Source organism: Pomacea canaliculata, linkage group LG13 (assembly GCF_003073045.1).
Source record: "Pomacea canaliculata isolate SZHN2017 linkage group LG13, ASM307304v1, whole genome shotgun sequence".
NCBI classification, from domain to species: Eukaryota; Metazoa; Mollusca; class Gastropoda; order Architaenioglossa; family Ampullariidae; genus Pomacea; species Pomacea canaliculata.
In genome coordinates, this window is record NC_037602.1 from 21,463,255 (window position 1) to 21,482,042 (window position 18,788).

Sequence of the window (18,788 nt, forward strand, 5' to 3'; positions counted from 1 at the left end):
TGAGATAGTTTGAAGGTACTGCAGTAGGTTCCCTTGTGTCTAGATACGTGCTTCCGGAGACAACTTCCGGTAGTGTTGTTGTTGGATAATGAGGATAATACTGTTAATAGTCAACAACAAAGGCTTGAAAGTTTCAGGACTTTATCTTATAATAAGAACACATACATAGAAAAGTGTTCTGTATTGCTGCTGTGGATGGAAATGTGAAGGAGATGATGTTCAGATAGTCGGCAACACATAGTACGTCTATCTGTTTTGGGAAAGCTTCCTCGGCGGGCTCTTACACAAAATTTTGTGGAGTGGGGCCTGGAGTTGTGTGTTGTCAATGAACTACTGAATCGGGGTGATGATGATTTAGAATGTTTTATGTCGGTTAAAATTAGGCCTGCGCCCTGAAATATTGTGCGAAGAAGAAAAAATTAAACGCAGGACAATTAAGTGAATGAACAAGACAGATGGACGTCTATGTGTAACCTAGCACGCTGTTTGGGATTTGCAGCTATATGTACAGCGATGCTAGAGTAAAGTTCAGCCATGGATCTACCTATTTATTATCCCTTTGATGAATTTAAACGGACTGTGTGCATGAACAAACAAAATCCTGTACATCAGAGAATAGCGTTTCAAGATTTTGGTTGTTCGGGACATGTTGATGTGGTGTTCGACAAAGCTGCTTCTCAACCAGATATGAGAATAATACCACAAAGGCGACAACTTTCGCTGCAGGATCGGAATCACTTCTGCGCATCACTGCCAACCATTCCTTTGAGGGATACACCTGTTCCTGGTGCATATTTAAAAATTCAGTTACTGCCTCTTAACCACATACTTGTAGATTTGCCTGATTTCATGAATTCAGCTTAAGGTTAAGTTATATATATATTAAGGTTAAGTTACAGATATATTTATATATATTTTGCCAAGGAAGAGAGAGTATATTGAATACATGCCTCTGCTAATGGTGAGAATAAGCAACATCAGTATATTCTTGTTAAATGTTTGTTTGTTTCAGTGAAATTCCCACTATCAGACAGTGTCATGGAGGAAACATTGAAACTTCAAAAGAAACTGAAAGATTTCGCTGTTAGCATAAAGATACGCAGGAGCCAGTGTCAGAGTGAGGTATGCTTGATGATCAAAACTTATTTTCTGGTTTAGTAATAATGATAATGAGTAGGCTCCGTATCCTGATGATTGGAGCTCACAAATGTGGAGCAGAAAGGGGCTTGTTCTAAGACCTATTACTGGAAACATCACTTTGCCACCAAGCAATGGCAGGGGTGTATACAGATGGTTGGCAAGGCCAGGCCATGCTAGAATTGTTCTCCCACAAATGGGACACACATGGGATAGTGTAATACTGGTAGAAGTGGGCACATGCTGGCTGGCCGCTATCACATGACCACAGGACTTGAAGGGGTGTGCTGGAAGGTCTACCATGTCATGACTTGCTTGGATTATGGTAGGAAGAGCTGTTCAATGTTAGCTTGACTCTTTCATGCTGGTTCTATTATAAGATGTCTAGATGGTTTGTGATAGGTTGGGATGCAGAGGGCATGTGATGCCCAGGGTGTCCTACATGTCTCTCCATGTCTTTTTTCGCATTACTTAGTGTACTGCTGAAGTTGCATTCCTGCCTGTTGAGTCAGTTGTTTAACTCTCACTCAGTCTTACAGTCTCAGTCTTTGTATATTAGGGTAAACAACCCCAAAGGGAGATGGGATAGGGATCACCAGGAGTTTCTGCATGCGAGCTAGCCTACTATCTCCTGACTGTCAGAGCGGTATGTCTGGGTGTATACACTGTCATATGTAAACAGCTTGGTGGGACTGGTGAGTGTTGGGTAGGAGATGGGGAACATTCACCTGAGCTGGCCTAAGGACAGGACAGTCACCTACCAGAGGTACCATCATTACCTGCCCAGCCCAACCACCTCTTTCATTATGTACCCTCTAGTCATCTCAACTCATAAATTGTTTCACCATTGAGCTGAAAGTAATTATGTTTTAAACTTTTCATTTGAATAGCGAAATGTGAGATAATTCCTGTTATCAACATATTGTTGTAATAAGGCCTAGTGATACAAGAAGTAACAATATTTTCAACATCATTTAATAATAGTAATAAATGTAAAATTTGTAAAGCGCATATTCACACTTCTAAGGAGCATGCTGTTAGCGCCTAAGAACAAGAACGAGACATGAATAGCATATGAGGGAAACAAAAAAATAACTTGTGAACTATGAAAAAATAAACAACAGTACAAATGATGAATAAAACAAATACAGAAAATGCAAAGAGGAACAAAGTAAAAAGAACTGAGAGTATCATGATATCGCAAAAGGAAGACAAGCAAGGAAGGGTGTGAAAAAGGACTCGCATTGTGGGGAAAGGGTGTTTGGAGTAATGTTTACCGAAGAGGTGCATTTTTCAGTGCATGTTTAAGTGGGTAGTGGTGGATATGGAAAGGGAGAGAGTTCCATTGTTTCACTGCACAAAAACTAAAAATCCTGTGACCACAAGAAGAGTAAGGAGACGATCACTAGACAAGGAGTTAAGGAATGAGCAGAGTAGATTACATTTTTAGAATATGCTAAACTAGTAAAAGAATTACTATGGTTTTAGAACTTTTTTTGTTGTTGGCATATTCGACTTTAGTATAGCCATGAAAAAGATTAATGGTTCAGTGTAAATGGTCCTCTCAGGTTCTGGCAAGACATATGCCTAAAAACATGTAGCTGTACATATGAATCAATGTGTAGTGCTGTTTTGGTGATGCAGTAAAATTTTCAGCCATGATGATAAAGCATCATTTAAATGTTAAGCAGCATTGATATTTACACCACATGATATAAATCATATGAAATAATTTTACATTTAAGAGGTACTATAATAAGCGGGAGTTTAATATTCTTTTTGAAACAAGCATGTATTAGATCTTGGTAAAATGATGTGTATGTCAAATGTTATCATGTGTTGTTATGTATTTAAAGAGTTAAATTGATATGAAAATTTTTCTTTTTGTCCAATAAACAGTATTCACTCATTATGTGTATTGTCGTTGAATTATAGTCATATCTCTTTACCTTATATTTGCAACCAGTTTTTTCCAGGCATTAGCAGCATAGCCAATGATGTGAAGAAGATGCTAGATAAGATGCCACAGTACAGCAAAACGCTTGAAGTACAATTTGAAAAAATATTTGAGATCTTACCAGATGGACTGCAAGACTTGTGCACTGCATATGAGGAACTTCTGAGTGCCAACATGGTGCAAGTAAGTTTAAAACATCCATGGTTTTTTCTTATTGTCAAACAGTTCTTTGTACCTAAGTCAATGGGATGCTCTGTAGCAATCAGCTGTGAAGCAGGTCACTGGTTTGAGGCCTATTTGGGCATGTAATTGCCATCCCAGCAGCTGCTTAGTACAAAGGGGCTTCGTATTCTTCTGGGAAGTCAAGGGCTGGGCTCCATCTTCCTCATTTCATTACCAGAACATGTTGAACCCTTTTCCCTGTACCCACTAGACCAGTGGTTGTAAAAGTATTTCAGACCACGGACCATTTTACCTAAGTAAAAAATACGCCAGACCATCAAGGCCTAAAATCACATACCGTGAATTTTAAATTTAAACTGCCGCATTTGTTTCATTACACTTCAAAACTAAATGTACTTTTGTGACAGTAGTATAGTAATAAGTTTACATAAATTACATACTTTGCAAAGTACACATAAAAATTAAAAATAAGGCAATGTACTGCATTAGTAATGATAACGGATTATGCAATGCTCAATTTGTGTCATAAAAACTTAGTTGGTAAGAAAGTGTTTTATGTGAACAAGCAGTTGGGTATTGATAAAATTAAAATTCATATGACATTGGTGACATATGATGACTATCAGTGACGGATCACCTGACTTATGCCAGCGGGTCACAAGTGGTCCGTACACCACACTTTGAGAACCATTGCACTAGGCTATAGACTATATTAATTTCCTTATGTGAATGGCTATGACATTTGAGATTTTTTTCATGTTTCAAGAACTATTAGGGTCATTAACAAAGCTAACTCTTTAATGACTTTATTATCCAATCCCTTTCTCTGTTTTTCTTTGGGATCTGCATAGAAGCTTGAAGACAATGTTATTTGTCCCACAGTACAGTTAAGCTGCCTGCACATAAATTAATTACAACTTCACAAACTTACAAACACCATCTTGATCATCACACACTTATGCCTGTTTTATAGTTCAACTCCATCCAGAGCCACATACAGTAACAATTCTCACACACACACACACAAACATTTAAAAGTCTTACGGCCAAACCAACAAAGTACAAGCTCCCCCTTTTTGTCCTGTACAAAGGCTTGTAGAATCTGAGACCTGAAGGGAGCTGATAGAACATGTTTGTTATCACAGTTAATTATAATGACTTTTGTCATTTTGTGTCTGATTGCAATTTGCATGCGTTTGCATAAAATCCATAATACCCCACAAAAATATACCCCTCATCATAGTCTGATTTCATGGAATTATCCTCTTTAGGGATTTACACCAAATGAAAAAAAAAATTATGTAATAGCTTGGATAAACTCTTTTAAGAATGATTTTGGCACTCAGTTTAAAAACACTCTCAATGTTTTGGTGTACAGCTGTTTAACCCAGCCTTTAGTGGCGGAGTAGTCAGCTGTTTGAAGAAGGAAAACACCTTCACCTCAGACCATCTTGTGGTACATGCTGAGGGCCAACAGCTTCAGAGGCTTAGTATCCTTTGATGTGTGTCATTCTGTGTGCATGACTGTGTGCATGTATCGGTTTGTGTTTTCATTTTAATCTGAAATTTTGGAATTATTTCCCGGCACATATACAAAATCATAGTTGATGTGTTTCACTGATGGCAAAGATAGGAAAACGTAGGAGTTCTTTTGTAACCATGTTTGAAAATCTGCGATTGGTAATAAGCATTTGTTACAATTCTTTAAAAATGCAATTGTGTGTACAAAGACACAAAAGAAGTATCTTCTTGAAACAAATCATCCTCTCCTAAGTACGTCTCAATGATTAATTCACAGATACAACATTGTGAAATGTAAAATTAATGTGCTTGTTGCAGGCTTACTCAGACTGTTGAAGGCAAATCTCTTATTGAATTCCTAATATCACATTATATAATAAGTACATTTCAAATTCTACTTCTGAAATGCAAAACTGTAGATGTTTCTACAAAAGATTTTTCAGAATAAATGTAAGTCTAGCAGTTGTTCAGCAGTTTATGGTTAGGTAGGCCCAGCTGATATTGGCACCTAATAAACAAGAAATGATCCTTGACAAAATGCCTTAGAAATACAGCGAGTGGAAGACTCTGGAAGACTGCTGCAGGCCAAGGTGGTCATGCAAATGGTGACAGACCCCATATTTCAAGTTTGCACATCATTTTATGGTGACACAAGTAAGTGCAAGTGTATAAATATTATATAGCAATGCTCCTAATGCTAACCCAAGTGAGAAGTATTTTCAAATGAGTGGGTTCAATTCATTATAAGGTACCAATTCCTGAAATCAGAGCACAAATTTTCGTTCCATTCACAAGATACAGTTCTTTGAGCAGTACAGTTTTCACATGGGGTTTGGAAAAAGTTCAGTTGGTCTTCGCTTCCTGTGATATCTTTGCTGATTATTAGTATATGCCTGAAGCTCTAGCACTGACTGCAGCTTTTAATCATGAGTAGTTACAATCCAGGTCAATTCATGCTTTTAAAAAAGCCCTCTTAAAATTAACATGTTTATAACAAACTAGAGCTCTATGTTCTATTAACATGCCACCAGCTTGAGTTTAACCTCGTTTCACTTGGGTTAGCCATTAGGAGTTGTCATGTGAATTTTAAAAACGTTAAATATTTTCTTTAATGCTTTTAACTGTATAATCTTTCAGTGTTTGTGGCTACGCGGCATAAACACAGAGTTTCAGTATTTTCTGCACAGCTGGATTCATTGTTAGCAGGCTCAGAAGAGCTCATCAATCTTGAAACAAAAGAATTTGATGAAAATGAAGCACCAACCTTTGTCAGTCTTTCGTGAGTAGACCTTTTTTTTCAACTTGTGTTTGTGAATCTGTGAAGATGAATCATGACTCATAAAGGATGACTTTTTATAAGTAGAGAAATATTTCTAGTCCATTTTTGATGGAAATGTTTAGTCAAGAGATGATTCATGAAATAATAAAAAAACCCTGCTGTCTTTCCTTTTTTCTTGCACTACACTGACTTTAAAAACTGCTAGCTTTTTTCCTAAATTAGCATGCTGTCATTTTACTTGATGGATAGACACATTTCTCACATCATCTGAATAATTTCAGGTTTTGACTGTAGCATATTGCATCATTCCATATTTGGAAATTTCTTTAACTTTCTATGATTATTGGAAAATTGAAAATTTTCTGCTTAAACAGAGCATATGACTTCTGTAATTGTTTTTCTTGTAGCCCTTACACTGCAGCAGAAGGATTATATGTCACAAATAATGGAACTGTCTGCATCTGGAGACCTGGAAGGTATGTTGTTTTTAATGTGAAAAAGAGCCTTGCAGCCAGCTTGTTACTTAAAATCTTAGTTTAGATAGGTATAACAGATTGACCCTATTTATTACTCCAAAACAATCTTTACTTTGGAAGATTTAATCAACTTTCTATCAGTCATATCTTGCAAAAAGATAAAAATATCAAGATAAAGGTGGTCTTGTGACTTAATGTTCATGGAAAAGGAATGTGGTAAAACCCTCAGGTTTCTCAAGGCCAGCTATTGTGAAGGTGGTGCCCATCTCATCTCTTTCCTTGCCTCATATTCCCTAACCCTCTGCAATCAGATACCTGCTCTAAGCAGGATCAGCTAAGGAAAGTCCGCTGTGTTATATGGATATCAATCAAATCGGCTAGTGTGCCTGACTTCAGGTTTAGACGTCACTGCTCTAACCACAAGACTCTTAGTTTTATTAGAGAAAGGGACGTTAATAATAACTAAGGAAATTACCAAATAATTTTACTCTTTTGCCATGCTGTGTGAATGTATTTTTTTTTTCTTTTGCAGTTTTGAGAAAGTGTTGACATGGAAGAAACATCGCTTCGCATGCCATGACCCATGGCGTCAGGTGCACTATGGAAGCCATCCCCGGCATCTTATTGTCACGGACCGTACAGCTGTGGAGATTTTTGACCACAGAGTAAGTTTCTTCAAGTACAGCATCTAAAATAGTCTCCTACAGGTTTCCACATTGACACATTCTGATAAACTTATTAAAAAAAATGTAAAAAGAATGTTATTCCAGTTTCGTTTTGGTGAAAATGTGAAGATCATGGAGATCATACAAGCCTTTACCATTGATTGTGAAAGAATGGTTCACACTGGTAGGGAGGTAAGGAATACACGCAGTGCTAGCTACCCTAGTGTTCATTCTTCCCTAATTACTTTAGACTGACTCTCAACTCCCTGCCCCAGGTCAGACTATTCTTTCCTGTCAGACGGTAAAAGTTTTTCCTTTAAAGGTGGCTTATTTATGAATTTCTTCAACTTTATAAGTGTTCTTGTAAAAACTAGAAAAAAATTGGTAGACTAAAAAAATGTGTTTTGCATGTGAAAAAAGAATATGAAGATCATTATTTTTACTGTTGGGTTTTGTCTCCCATTTTTTTATTTTTTAACATTCAGAAAGGATATTCCAATGGAGTGGACCTGTTTTCTTTACCTAGCAAATTGCTTGATCATAGTGAGCGTATCATGGCAGCACATCCTCATGGGTTTGCGTCTCCGTATCATCTGCTAGCTACTGAGAACAATTTTTTCCTTCTAGATCAGCGCTTTCCTGGCACACCTGTAAGTAAAGGCTAATTGATTTTGTGTGTTCATGTGTATGTGTGAGAGTTTTGGGGGGTAGGGGTGTGTGATGTCAGCATATGTGGATGTATGCAAGTTTGTGTATGGAGATGTTTGTACACATGAATTCATATGCTTTTGCATGATAATAGCTTATTTGTATAAGGTGTTAATGCATAGTCCTGACTTGGTATCTTTCCACCATTCCATCCCATACAAATGTTGGGTGAGAGGCGAGGGTGGCATCACAAAGGGGGAATATGACCCATAACTAGAGGAGATAGTTTTAGGGAGACTCCATTCTGCCACATAGTGTGGTAAGAGGCGAGGTTGATGAAATAATGGGTAACAAGATAATGATTTAAGGCTGTAGATTCATGTTCTTAATTATTCTAATTATTAATTGAAAAGTGTGACATAAAGGTTATGTTGCACATTATTTTTGAGTGTTTTTCAGATATTAGGCAAGTTACAAATCCACACACAAAATCTATCCTGGATGATACTAACTAAAACACTTTCTCTCCAAGCATATCTGACAGTAGATTGTGGAATATCTAATGGATATATTACAGTAGACACTCTGGTAACTGGAACTCAAAAATCCTGCAAAAACAAGAAGCAAAGAAATAATACTGCAAATAACAAATATGTTTAAAAATCATATCAGTAATGTGAGTTCAACTTGATGATCCTGATGCAATGTCTACCCAGTAAACACTCTACCGCTCTTGTAAAGTTTTAAGTGAGTGTGTTTTTCCTAAATTAGTTAACTGTTTCAGTGAAGTTCATTAGGATGAAAAGTTTATTCACTGTTATTTAACCCAAATTGCACATTGCATTCACAAATGTTTTTATTTAAAAAAACTATATTCCATGAAGTTAAGATGGTCTTTATTTGTCAATTATCATATTTCAACATTATTCAAATTAATTTATTCAAGAATATTCTAGTCAATACAGTCTGTAGTATACTTTGTTATGTAGTGTAGTATTAGGGCTATTTTTAACAGTAACTCAAGCAACCACAAGTTACTTTTTTTTTTTGCATCTTTCAATCCCCTTCCTAAGTCTGCTGTATTAAGGAAGAGTCTACACAGGAAATGAATAAGTTAGTCTGATAACTGGATTTTTTTAACAGCTCTTTTTTATTTGAATAAATGTTATCAAATGCTTTAAACATGCACGGAAAACACACCTCTTCCCTAAACATTGCTCCTAACACCCTTTCCCACAATGCTTGTCCTTTTTCACACCCTTTTGCAATGTCATGTTACCTTCAGCTCTTGTTTTTGTGATTTAGTTCCTCTTTGCGTTTTTCTGCATTTTATTTTATTCTTCGTTTAGTATTGTTGTTTATTCTTTTACAGCTCATATGTTGTTTGTTTGTTTTCCTGTCCTTTGTATGTTGTCCATGTTTCGTTGTTGTTCCTAAGCGCTAAGAGCATGTTCCTTAGGAGTGTGAGTATGTGCTTTACAAATTTTGGATTTATTATTATTATTACACATACTGTCTGCAACAGTTTCCAAACTCTTGTTCCTAAGATCAAAACTGCATATAAGAAGGCGCCATAACCCTATGCATAGTTAGATGTACAGTTTAAACAAATTCTTGAATGTCAGTTGGTTGAATTTATCTGTAGCCAAATTATAGTTTATATAAAATATTTTAACCCCTTCAGGTCATGCACTGGCATCCTGATCTTCTAAAGCCCCCACAGTATATTACTTCCACCAACATCACCATGAGCACCTCTGAAATCAGCAGCATAGCTCTGGTAGCCAGTCAGCAGCCTGCAGAGACAATGTGTTATCCTTTTGACTACACCAGTCAGTCCTATGTGACTGCACCATTCTTACCTTGGAGACTTTCCTGTATGAGGTAATCAGACCATCATTTGTTTGCCTTTAAAGTACTTTGAAATGCATAATTAATAATAATAATTGAATTTGTAAAGCACATTTCCACATGTGGATATAAGTCCATTACGTTGCAAATGAAAAACTATAAAGAGAAGACAGCCATACAAGAAACATAAGCAGATGACACTGGTAAACATAGTGCAATGACAAAAGTGAAGATTTAAGGAGTGAGTAGAATAGTACATTTGATCATACAGGATGCTTCTTATAGAGATGGGTTTTGATGATACTGGGTATTTCTTATAGAGATGGGTTTAAGCCCAGCTTTGAAAGCTTGAAACACAGACACAGTTTGAAGGGGCAGAGAATTCCAAATAGTTGAGAAGGAGCATCTGTCAAATGTAGCAAATACAGTAGATATATTTGTTTGAAGATTAATTTAAAATCTTTGTTATGGAACATTTGCATCCTGGATCACAGTTTTTCAAATGATTTGGAGGTGCTGGAGCAAATTCTTGCTATATATCTTTAATCTCATCTAGCATTCTCTAGTCAATGATTTTGCACGTTATGTTCCGTGTCCAAGTATGTCTGTTGTTTTTTTTTGTTTTTCATGTAAAATGCTGTGGTGCTATTATAATTATTATTATCATCATCATTATGTTATATCAACCATATATTACCAGCATTAGGGTAAGTTTTGGATTCAACAATTTGTTTGCTTTAAAACCATAAGCATATTCAACATAAAACATATTTAGCATCATTTTATGTTGAATTCTGCTTCTTTCTTCTTTGATGCACTTAAGGATATTATTTATTATTCTTGGATTTTTTCCCATCCCTCTGACAGTGACATTACCTACTTCAAAGCCATCAATGGGATCCAGGATTCCAAAGTAGCCCGACAGCGGCTAGGTACCTCTTTGGCCGGTGTGGCTGTCCTTGAAGGCCAAATGCCAGAGTCAATCATCACTTATCAGGTAACATCTTTTCTCACCACTGATAACACATTTTGTCATTATGTCAGTATTTGTATGCTGTGTTCCTCAAGTTTCACCATTGTGATTACCTAAATTATACTGTGGCGCAGACAATATTGTATGCTGAGGCTTAACACTCTGAACTTGTAAAACATGTATTTGTGTAGAGACATGAAAATAATCACTAAATTAGTATGTGGAAGCTGTTTTGGAGATTTTTTTTTTTCAAGAAACGTTTTATATAAAAGTCAACTATTTTTAGGAAGACCCACTAAAAGGTCAGGGAGATTCACAATTGAAGCTAAAGGTACATAACCATGTATCAGTATGGAGATTAAAAACATGCAGCTAAAATTTTAATACAATGAAAATTTGCAAGAATTAATTGTTATTTCTTAAAAAATAAAAGAGCCACAAACATAAACATCAGTAACTTCTAATGATTCTACAGCCTTGGCTTTAGTATCAGTGCAAAGAGGACAACAGTCAACAAGAGCTACTGAACTGTCCTTTTCAAGAAAAGAATGTTACAAACAATAAAACAAAGTGAATTGGCTGTTTTTTTTGGCACATTTAAGTTTCATGATGCTTTTGCTAGTATCACCATGAATGTGACTTTGGGGATGACTTCATTCAAAAATTAATAACTTACTTTGCATATTATAAAATAAAACACAGAACAGAAATGAATTCTAATTTTTACACAGTTTTATTTCTCATTGATATGATTTAACCACAAATGGGAGTGGGAAGTGAAAACAAAATTTCTGTTGTTGCTCCTATATATATGTTTTTATCTCCTCTAATCAGCTCTTAAATTGACAAACAGAAGAGGTCCAGTTTTTTGCATCTGGTTTGTTTACAGGTGGACAGTTTTGGGGAAATTTTCTATCAGTGCTATGGCAGAGCAGATGTGAATAGCTCAGACAAAACTTGCAGTCGACTTTTTGGGGCTGAAAGTGACTTCTTAGAGCCAGTGGTCCATCACCATGTAACATCATGGTTTTCAAAGTTCCACAAAGATATTGCTATGCATTCCAGTAGGTTTAAAAGAGAGGGACAAACATTTGTTTCAATGAAAGATGGTAAGCTGCTTTTGATGGTTTGTATCATAAGTTATCATTGTAATCTATTGTAGTCTCGTTATTGTTTCAAGAAGAATGGTTGAAATAATATTTATAATTAAGATTTTAGCACATAAGTATGTTTGTATATATTGCATGTTTTTGTCATCACAAGCAAAAACCTTAGAAAAGATGGGTAAAATGGGGACATTTCTCTGGTACTATGTTATGACTGAACACAGAAAAGAATAGTGCGTTCAACATTGCAACCTTGTCAAAAAAGAAGCGGTCACCATGCATAAAAAGAGATTTTAAATTCATCAGTGGAACCTGCAATATCACACATGTTGATATGCAGCTGCTGGTGTCTTGTTTTGGGTCTGCACCACCACACTGCAAACATTAGACTGAAATACCAGTCTACCAAGCTAGTATCAACAGACCACCTGGTCAAGTTACTGAAGAAAGGAGACCTCTCAGTCCAACAATTGGCGGGGAATCATGCTGCTATCCATCCCCAGTAAAGTCCTATCAAGGGTAATTCTAGAGAGACTGAAGAAGGCACTAGATAAGAGACTGAGACCAAAACAAGCAGGGTTTCACCAGGATAGGTTATGCACTGACCACATTGCCACCCTCCGTATCATCATTGAGTGGCAGTCCTCCCTTGATATAACTTTTGGCATTCGACCTAAACTCATAAACATTATACAAGGATTGTATGAAGACTCGTCCTTGCCAAGTTATTCACAATGGCAAACTCACTAAACCTTTTGCAATGAAGACCGGCATAAGACAGGGTTGCATATTATAATCAACAATCTTCTTGATGGTCATAGACTGGATTATGCGCAAGACAACCCAAGAAAACAACACTGGTATTCAGTTGACCTTCACCAAACAGCTAGAGGACCTGGACTTTGCAGATGACATTAGTCCCTTGTCTCTTCGGCAACAACATACACAAACCAAACTGAGTAATCTAGCCGAGGAAGCAGAGAGGACTGGCTTAAAGGTCAACAGAAAGAAGACCGAAGTGATGAGAATCAACAACAAGCAGGAACTCCCAATCCAAATCTAACTTCAAGGAGAGAACATCCTAGAAACAGACCGCTTCACATATCTGGGAAGCATTGTCAACAAGGATGGTGGAGCTGACGATGACATCTAAAGCCGTATCACCAAGGCCAGGCATGCTTTCAAAAGCCTATGCCACATCTGGAACTCCCGAGCATTATCCTTCCGCAGTAAGACCCGCATCTTCAACACCAATGTGACAGCAGTCCTACTGTATGGTTCTGAAACCTGGAGAGTGACAAATGCCATCAACAAGAAGCTCCAGACCTTTAGATACCTACGCCATATTCTGGGAATAAACTGGCCTGAAAAGATCTCCAGCAGCAGCCTGTGGAAAAGAACCAACCAGAATACCACTAGCCAAGACATTAAAAAGCGCAAATGGGGCTGGATAGGACACACCCTGCACAAACCTAGGGGAAGAAGAGAGTTGGGAGACCAAAGCAGACTTGGAAAAGAACAGTAAAAAGCGAGGCAAAGGACATCGAAACCACATGGGTTCACTGGCAAGGTGTTGTTGCGGCCCTATGCTCCCCAAGGAGTAACAAGGACTAAACTAAACTAACCAGTCTACCAGCAAACTGAAAATAAATGACAATACAACTGAAGTCACTGCAATATCTTCTGACAGCAGCTGAAATGTGTACCATCCTCTACTGTGTTTTCTTTGACACATCATTGTCTTATGAATTGTATGTTAATGCAGTCTGCAGCCACATTCAACCATTTCTGTGAGCCTCACATCACCAGATAATCTCAAGCATAGTTTTCAAAAGAGAGGTATACCATGGTCATCTTTTTACTTGCAGAAGACAGGAGGAGCATTATTATTCTAAGCTCTTTGAAGCTTGTCCAGTAGGTGGTTCGAAAGGTTGACAAGTTCAGAGTTGCAGAGTTGCAGTAATCCAGCCAAATAATACTAATGCACTTAGATATCTGTAGAGAACACAAGCAGGGCACTCGTCCAGACTTTAGTACATAGTATTTTGCACTGAGCTTTACCTAGTTAATAGAAAAAAATGTCAGATGTGCAAGTATTTTCTCCCTTTGTTTGCAAGTATTTGCATTTTTAAAAAAATCTCTCAAATTAGTCATCAGAGGAGAAGGCTACATACTTCTTTCTAGAGAACAGAAATATGTTCATTTGCCTTTATATCAGTGTTCACAGTAGGATATTTAGGTTGTCAAAGATGTGAAATTAATGTGTGCAAACTGGCCAATATAAAGACTAAGGGCAGGATTTTAGAGAAGAAGCAGCCATTTTCACATATTCTCAGATGTGCTTTAAATGTCAGCGGTCTGTGACATGCATGTATGTTTAAAAATCCAGTTACATCAGCTAATTTTTGTGTATGAGAGAAATTAACAAGTATCTACAATTGTGTTTTACAGATTTAATTTCGTCAGATGCCAGAGAATGCTGGAGGTGCTCAGAATCTATTAGCATCGATACAGATGATGATAGGAATGATGATGATCAGGCATGGAGAGGCACATGTGGGTCATGTAAACAATATCTGCACCAGGCCAGTGGTGACACAATCAGCAAGGAGGAGGTATATGATATTATCCTGCATACACATGCTAAACATTGTTTTAATTTTTTATGTCATAAAGAGGTCTGTGCATGTGTGTGAGCACATATGTGTGTCTGTGGGTGTATGTGCTAGATTAACACACATATTCCTTCTCCATCCCTTCATCTTTTACTAACAGATCTTTTTCTATTATCTACATCATGTTTTTATAAGGGTTGTCAGCAAATGCATTCATATATGTCATGACAATTTTTTTTTATTTTTAACAAAATTTGTTTTCTTTTATTATTTGTATATTTATTTATATGTATTAATTTTATTTTTCACCATATTTTGTGCGACATTTTGTTACTGAATGTCATATTTTTATGCATGAATATCTGTGGATGTAACATGAATGTTGTATCTAAGAATCTGGCTGTGCATGTAAGTATTGAACCATCATTCTTGTTGATTTTAATGCCCTTAATTACAGCATCACTAATTTCATATTTGCTAGAGATAATAAAATACTTCTGTAATTCATTGTGAGTCAGGTTCCAGAAGAGTGACTATTTATTGGTGTTGCAGCTGGAGGCAAGACTTTTGAAGAAACCAAGAGGAGATCTGTCTGCCCTGGACTTCATTGCTCCCCCTTTGACTACTTATGCTGCTGACAATGCCCACACCAAGATCCACCATGTTATAGCATACCCTCAAGAGAACGAGAAGACCAACATGGAAGAATTACTACAGAAAAGAGTGGGTTTTGTTATTTATGTTATTTTGTTATATTTGTTATGCAGATAACAAGCGTTCACTTCTTTCTTTGTCTCCTTTTTTGTGTGTTGCTTTTACAACTCAGAATCACATGCAATCTTACTAAAACCGACTGCCAGTATGTATTAATGTCACACCAGCAAACCATACTGCTTTCACATTGCCATTTACTTGCTCAACTCTACTTGCCGTGATCTTCTACAAGTAACGTAAGGTTACCTACTGTAGTTGTGTGTGTGCGTGAGAGAGAGCAAGGAATTATTCAACATGTATATGTATGTACATTGCTAGTACAGCATCTATATAAAATTGCCCTTGTGGATAAATAAAGTTGTATTGGATTGGATTCTGATAAAAAAAGATTCTTTAAACATATATAGCTTAAAATGTAAGTAAAACCAAGCTGACCTTAATGCAAACATTTTAAAACTTTATGTTCAAATTGTGGATTCACTAATATTAAATACACATTTCCCTAATATTAACTACACATTTGCAATAAAAACAATAAAAGGAGAGGAATATCAGCAGCAACAAGTAGAATAGATGCAGATTACGGTGCAGCGTTCTAGATCGCATCAAACAACAAGCTGAAACACATTACAGTGTAGCATGTGAGCTCAGATATAACAACAGGCTGATACATAACACATTACAGTGTAGCATGCTAGCACTGATGAAACAACAAGCTGAAACATAACATATTCAAGTGTAGTATTCAAGCTAGGATCCAACAACATGCTGAAAATATAACACATATAGACATGGGTGAGCAAGACTATTAAGAACATAAATGAATCTGAAGGAAAATATAGAGGATGAAATACCTTTGCAAGATGGTGGTGTGGTAGATTTCTGAGCTCAAACATCCATAATATGATAATTTTAGATGGTTTTGTTAGGAGTAGTATAGAGACTGTTTTTGTTATGTTGATCTAAATTGACATTATATTGGTAACAACCAAGGTAGAAGAAATTTAGAATAGTAAATAAGTTACTGGGGCACAGATTTATGAAGACAACATTTTCCATAGTAGGCTTGGTGGTGAAAAGTAAGAGATCTTTTACATTCTTCTACTTAAAACCTATCCACAAGAAAATGTGTGCATTAAAATCACTTATTTCTTTGTCTGTCTCGTTGTATGTGCTATCAGTTTGTATGTTTGTTGTCTACAGGACGAAGAGAGAAAATCCAAACTTCTGGAGCATAAACAACAGAAGAGTCATGCTTTGAAGAAAATAAAACATAAAATCGCATACAGAAAACGGGAGAAGCAACAGTCACAGAGTGCATTGATGTTACCATTAGATGATGAGCACAGAAGAGAGAATGTTATCATTGAACAAATATTATCAGGGAATAGTTGATGGACTTGAGCCAGCAACAGAAACCAAAGCTGAAAAAAAAGAACTGAAGAAATCGCTGGAAGACAGAGAAAGACATTAGCTTCCGGAGAAGAAAGAGGCACTATTGAGCCTTCTTCATGAAGAAATCTCTGGAAGACAGAGAAAGACATTAGCTTCCGGAGAAGGAAGAGGCACTATTGAGCCTTCTTCATGACAATTTGAGTGTTGACATTGCAGGAAAGTCACCTGTCGAAGATGGTGCCCAGGTACTTAAAAGCAGGAACAATTTTCACCTCCTTGTCATGGATGACACGGGACTTGGAGAAGACCATCTCTTTGGTCTTACATAAAGTTCTAAGAAGTAATAAATAAAGATTTAATTAGTGCGTATTCACACTCATATGGAGCATGCTCTTCACACTTAAAACAGGAATGGGACAGCATACGTGACAGAAGATATATGTCTTTGGTTACTTTAACTACAGCAGTCTTGGTGCTGAGGGGGTGAATAGGAATAAGAAGTCTCGGTGCTATGAAAAGGTGTATATGTTGACTGATCTTGTGGGATAAAATGGTGCTTTTGTAGGTAGGTCCTAAGCTGTTTTAAAACTGCTTTCTCTATAATCTTTGACAGAAAAGACAAATTGGAAACTGGGCGATAGTTGTTTAACTAAAATGGGAACACACCCATTGATAAACTGTCATTTACAATATTGTTATCGCACCAGGCAATTTTTCATCCAAAGCTACACCATTGGTTTCTACTGGCCCGCTGAGGAAAGTAGTGCAGTGTGATCAGAGAATTTGATGAGATATTGACTCCCATGGTTACTGCAACAACTGTTGGTATACAGAATAAACAGAAGCGGGAACAAAACACAGCCAGTGCTCATTGTGATTGAGTCGGAAAAAGCGCCATCGACAAGTACTCCTTGCTGCCTGTCAACCATAAAGTCTTTCTCTCATTCTTGATACTTCTGGCTAGTGTTTGCTACAGATTCACCTCAATGTGTTTGGTGGTTGATGCAGTGAAAAATGTTTATGTGTGAATGCCTATGTGAAGACATATTTGTAAGTAAAAGGGAAATAATTGTTGTTTTAGGATTATAATAAATAATCCTTTTTATTTTAACTATTAAAGCTGTGATTAAAAGAGCTTGCCATTAAACATTTTCTTTTTTGTTTGCTTTGTCGTTTCACATACTTTACAACATTTTTAACTTACTCGTAAACTCTAATTGGGGCAAATTTATGGGCAATGATTTTGTTTATTGTGGTGCCCTATTTTATTAATACACAATACTGTTCTTGTTTCAAATTTTACATGCTTGCTAACTTGTTATAAGGTGTCTTTTATGCCCACAACTCCAATTTCAGCAAAGGATCGCTGTAAATAATGAAATGTATTTGTGTTGTTTTTATTTTCACCCAGTACTTCTCTCTCAAGTGTGCGCACACAAATCACTTATGTATAATTGTTGTGGGGTATGAAAAAAATCACAAGACACCTAAGAATACCACTAGGCTATACTCTTGCTCCTGGTACAACTAGATCCAGCAAGGTTGCACGACAAAACTCCAGAAACTAATGGACAGATAGATGATCTTCCTTTCATTGGGGCGGTCTGGTGGAGCAACGGTTAGTGCCCGTCACCAACACAGCGAAAGCTTGCCGTTGTAGCGAATCGAAACCTCCGGGCGTATCTAAACGTATGGGTATAGTCTGCGCATGCGCATGAAGCGAAACTTCACTACCGCCTGGTAGTTTTACTTGAAATAAAAGTAAAGGATGAAGCATTACAAAACATTACGAAATAAAATGGCATTGCAAAAGCAAAATTATACAACTCACAATATGCTTTGAGCTGGTTTTTGATAAAATAAACCCAAGAAAATATTTACTAATCCATCGGATGTTTATTTATCAAAAACCAGATCAAAGCATATTAAGAGTTGTATAATTTTGCTTTTACAATGCCATTTTATTTAGTATGTCCTGTAATGTTTCATCCTTTACTTTTATTTCAAGTAAAACTACCAGGCGGTAGTGAAGTTTCGCTTCATGCGCATGCGCAGACTATACCCGTACGTTTAGATACGCCCGGAGGTTTCGATTCACTACACCGTCACGAGTTCAGTTCTCGTCTCGGGCACGCTGTTCTTTTTCTGCATGTAGTATCTGTTTATATAAGACTGAATGCCTTGCCGTGATATAGCTTTCCATCCCTAATTCCCCCCACACCTCCCTTTCATTAAAAAGCACTGACCACCACTTCTGTGATGCTCTTT

At 36.8% G+C, this 18,788-nt stretch overlaps 1 protein-coding gene across 3 annotated transcripts; it reads left to right on the top strand.

Moving 5' to 3' along the window:
• The first annotated feature begins 58 nt into the window (after window positions 1-58).
• Window positions 59-17,663, top strand: LOC112554227 (TATA box-binding protein-associated factor RNA polymerase I subunit C-like). 3 transcript variants are annotated; one of them, XR_003097220.1, is made up of 16 exons: window positions 59-787; window positions 1,013-1,122; window positions 3,104-3,277; window positions 4,656-4,767; window positions 5,345-5,452; window positions 5,936-6,077; window positions 6,485-6,553; window positions 7,086-7,218; window positions 7,704-7,868; window positions 9,551-9,750; window positions 10,585-10,714; window positions 11,580-11,799; window positions 14,248-14,411; window positions 14,964-15,134; window positions 16,329-16,571; window positions 16,645-17,663. XR_003097220.1 is itself a non-coding variant. In XM_025221906.1 (15 exons), exons 1-15 carry the CDS (start codon window positions 535-537, stop codon window positions 16,518-16,520), a joined length of 2,343 nt encoding a protein of 780 aa, XP_025077691.1. In that variant the 5' UTR covers window positions 59-534; the 3' UTR covers window positions 16,521-17,663. The 3 variants fall into 3 exon arrangements, 2 of the variants coding, with proteins under 2 accessions (XP_025077691.1, XP_025077692.1); XM_025221906.1 differs by having other exon boundaries at window positions 16,329-17,663; XM_025221907.1 differs by having other exon boundaries at window positions 773-787; window positions 3,114-3,277; window positions 16,329-17,663.
• The last annotated feature ends 1,125 nt before the right edge of the window (window positions 17,664-18,788 follow it).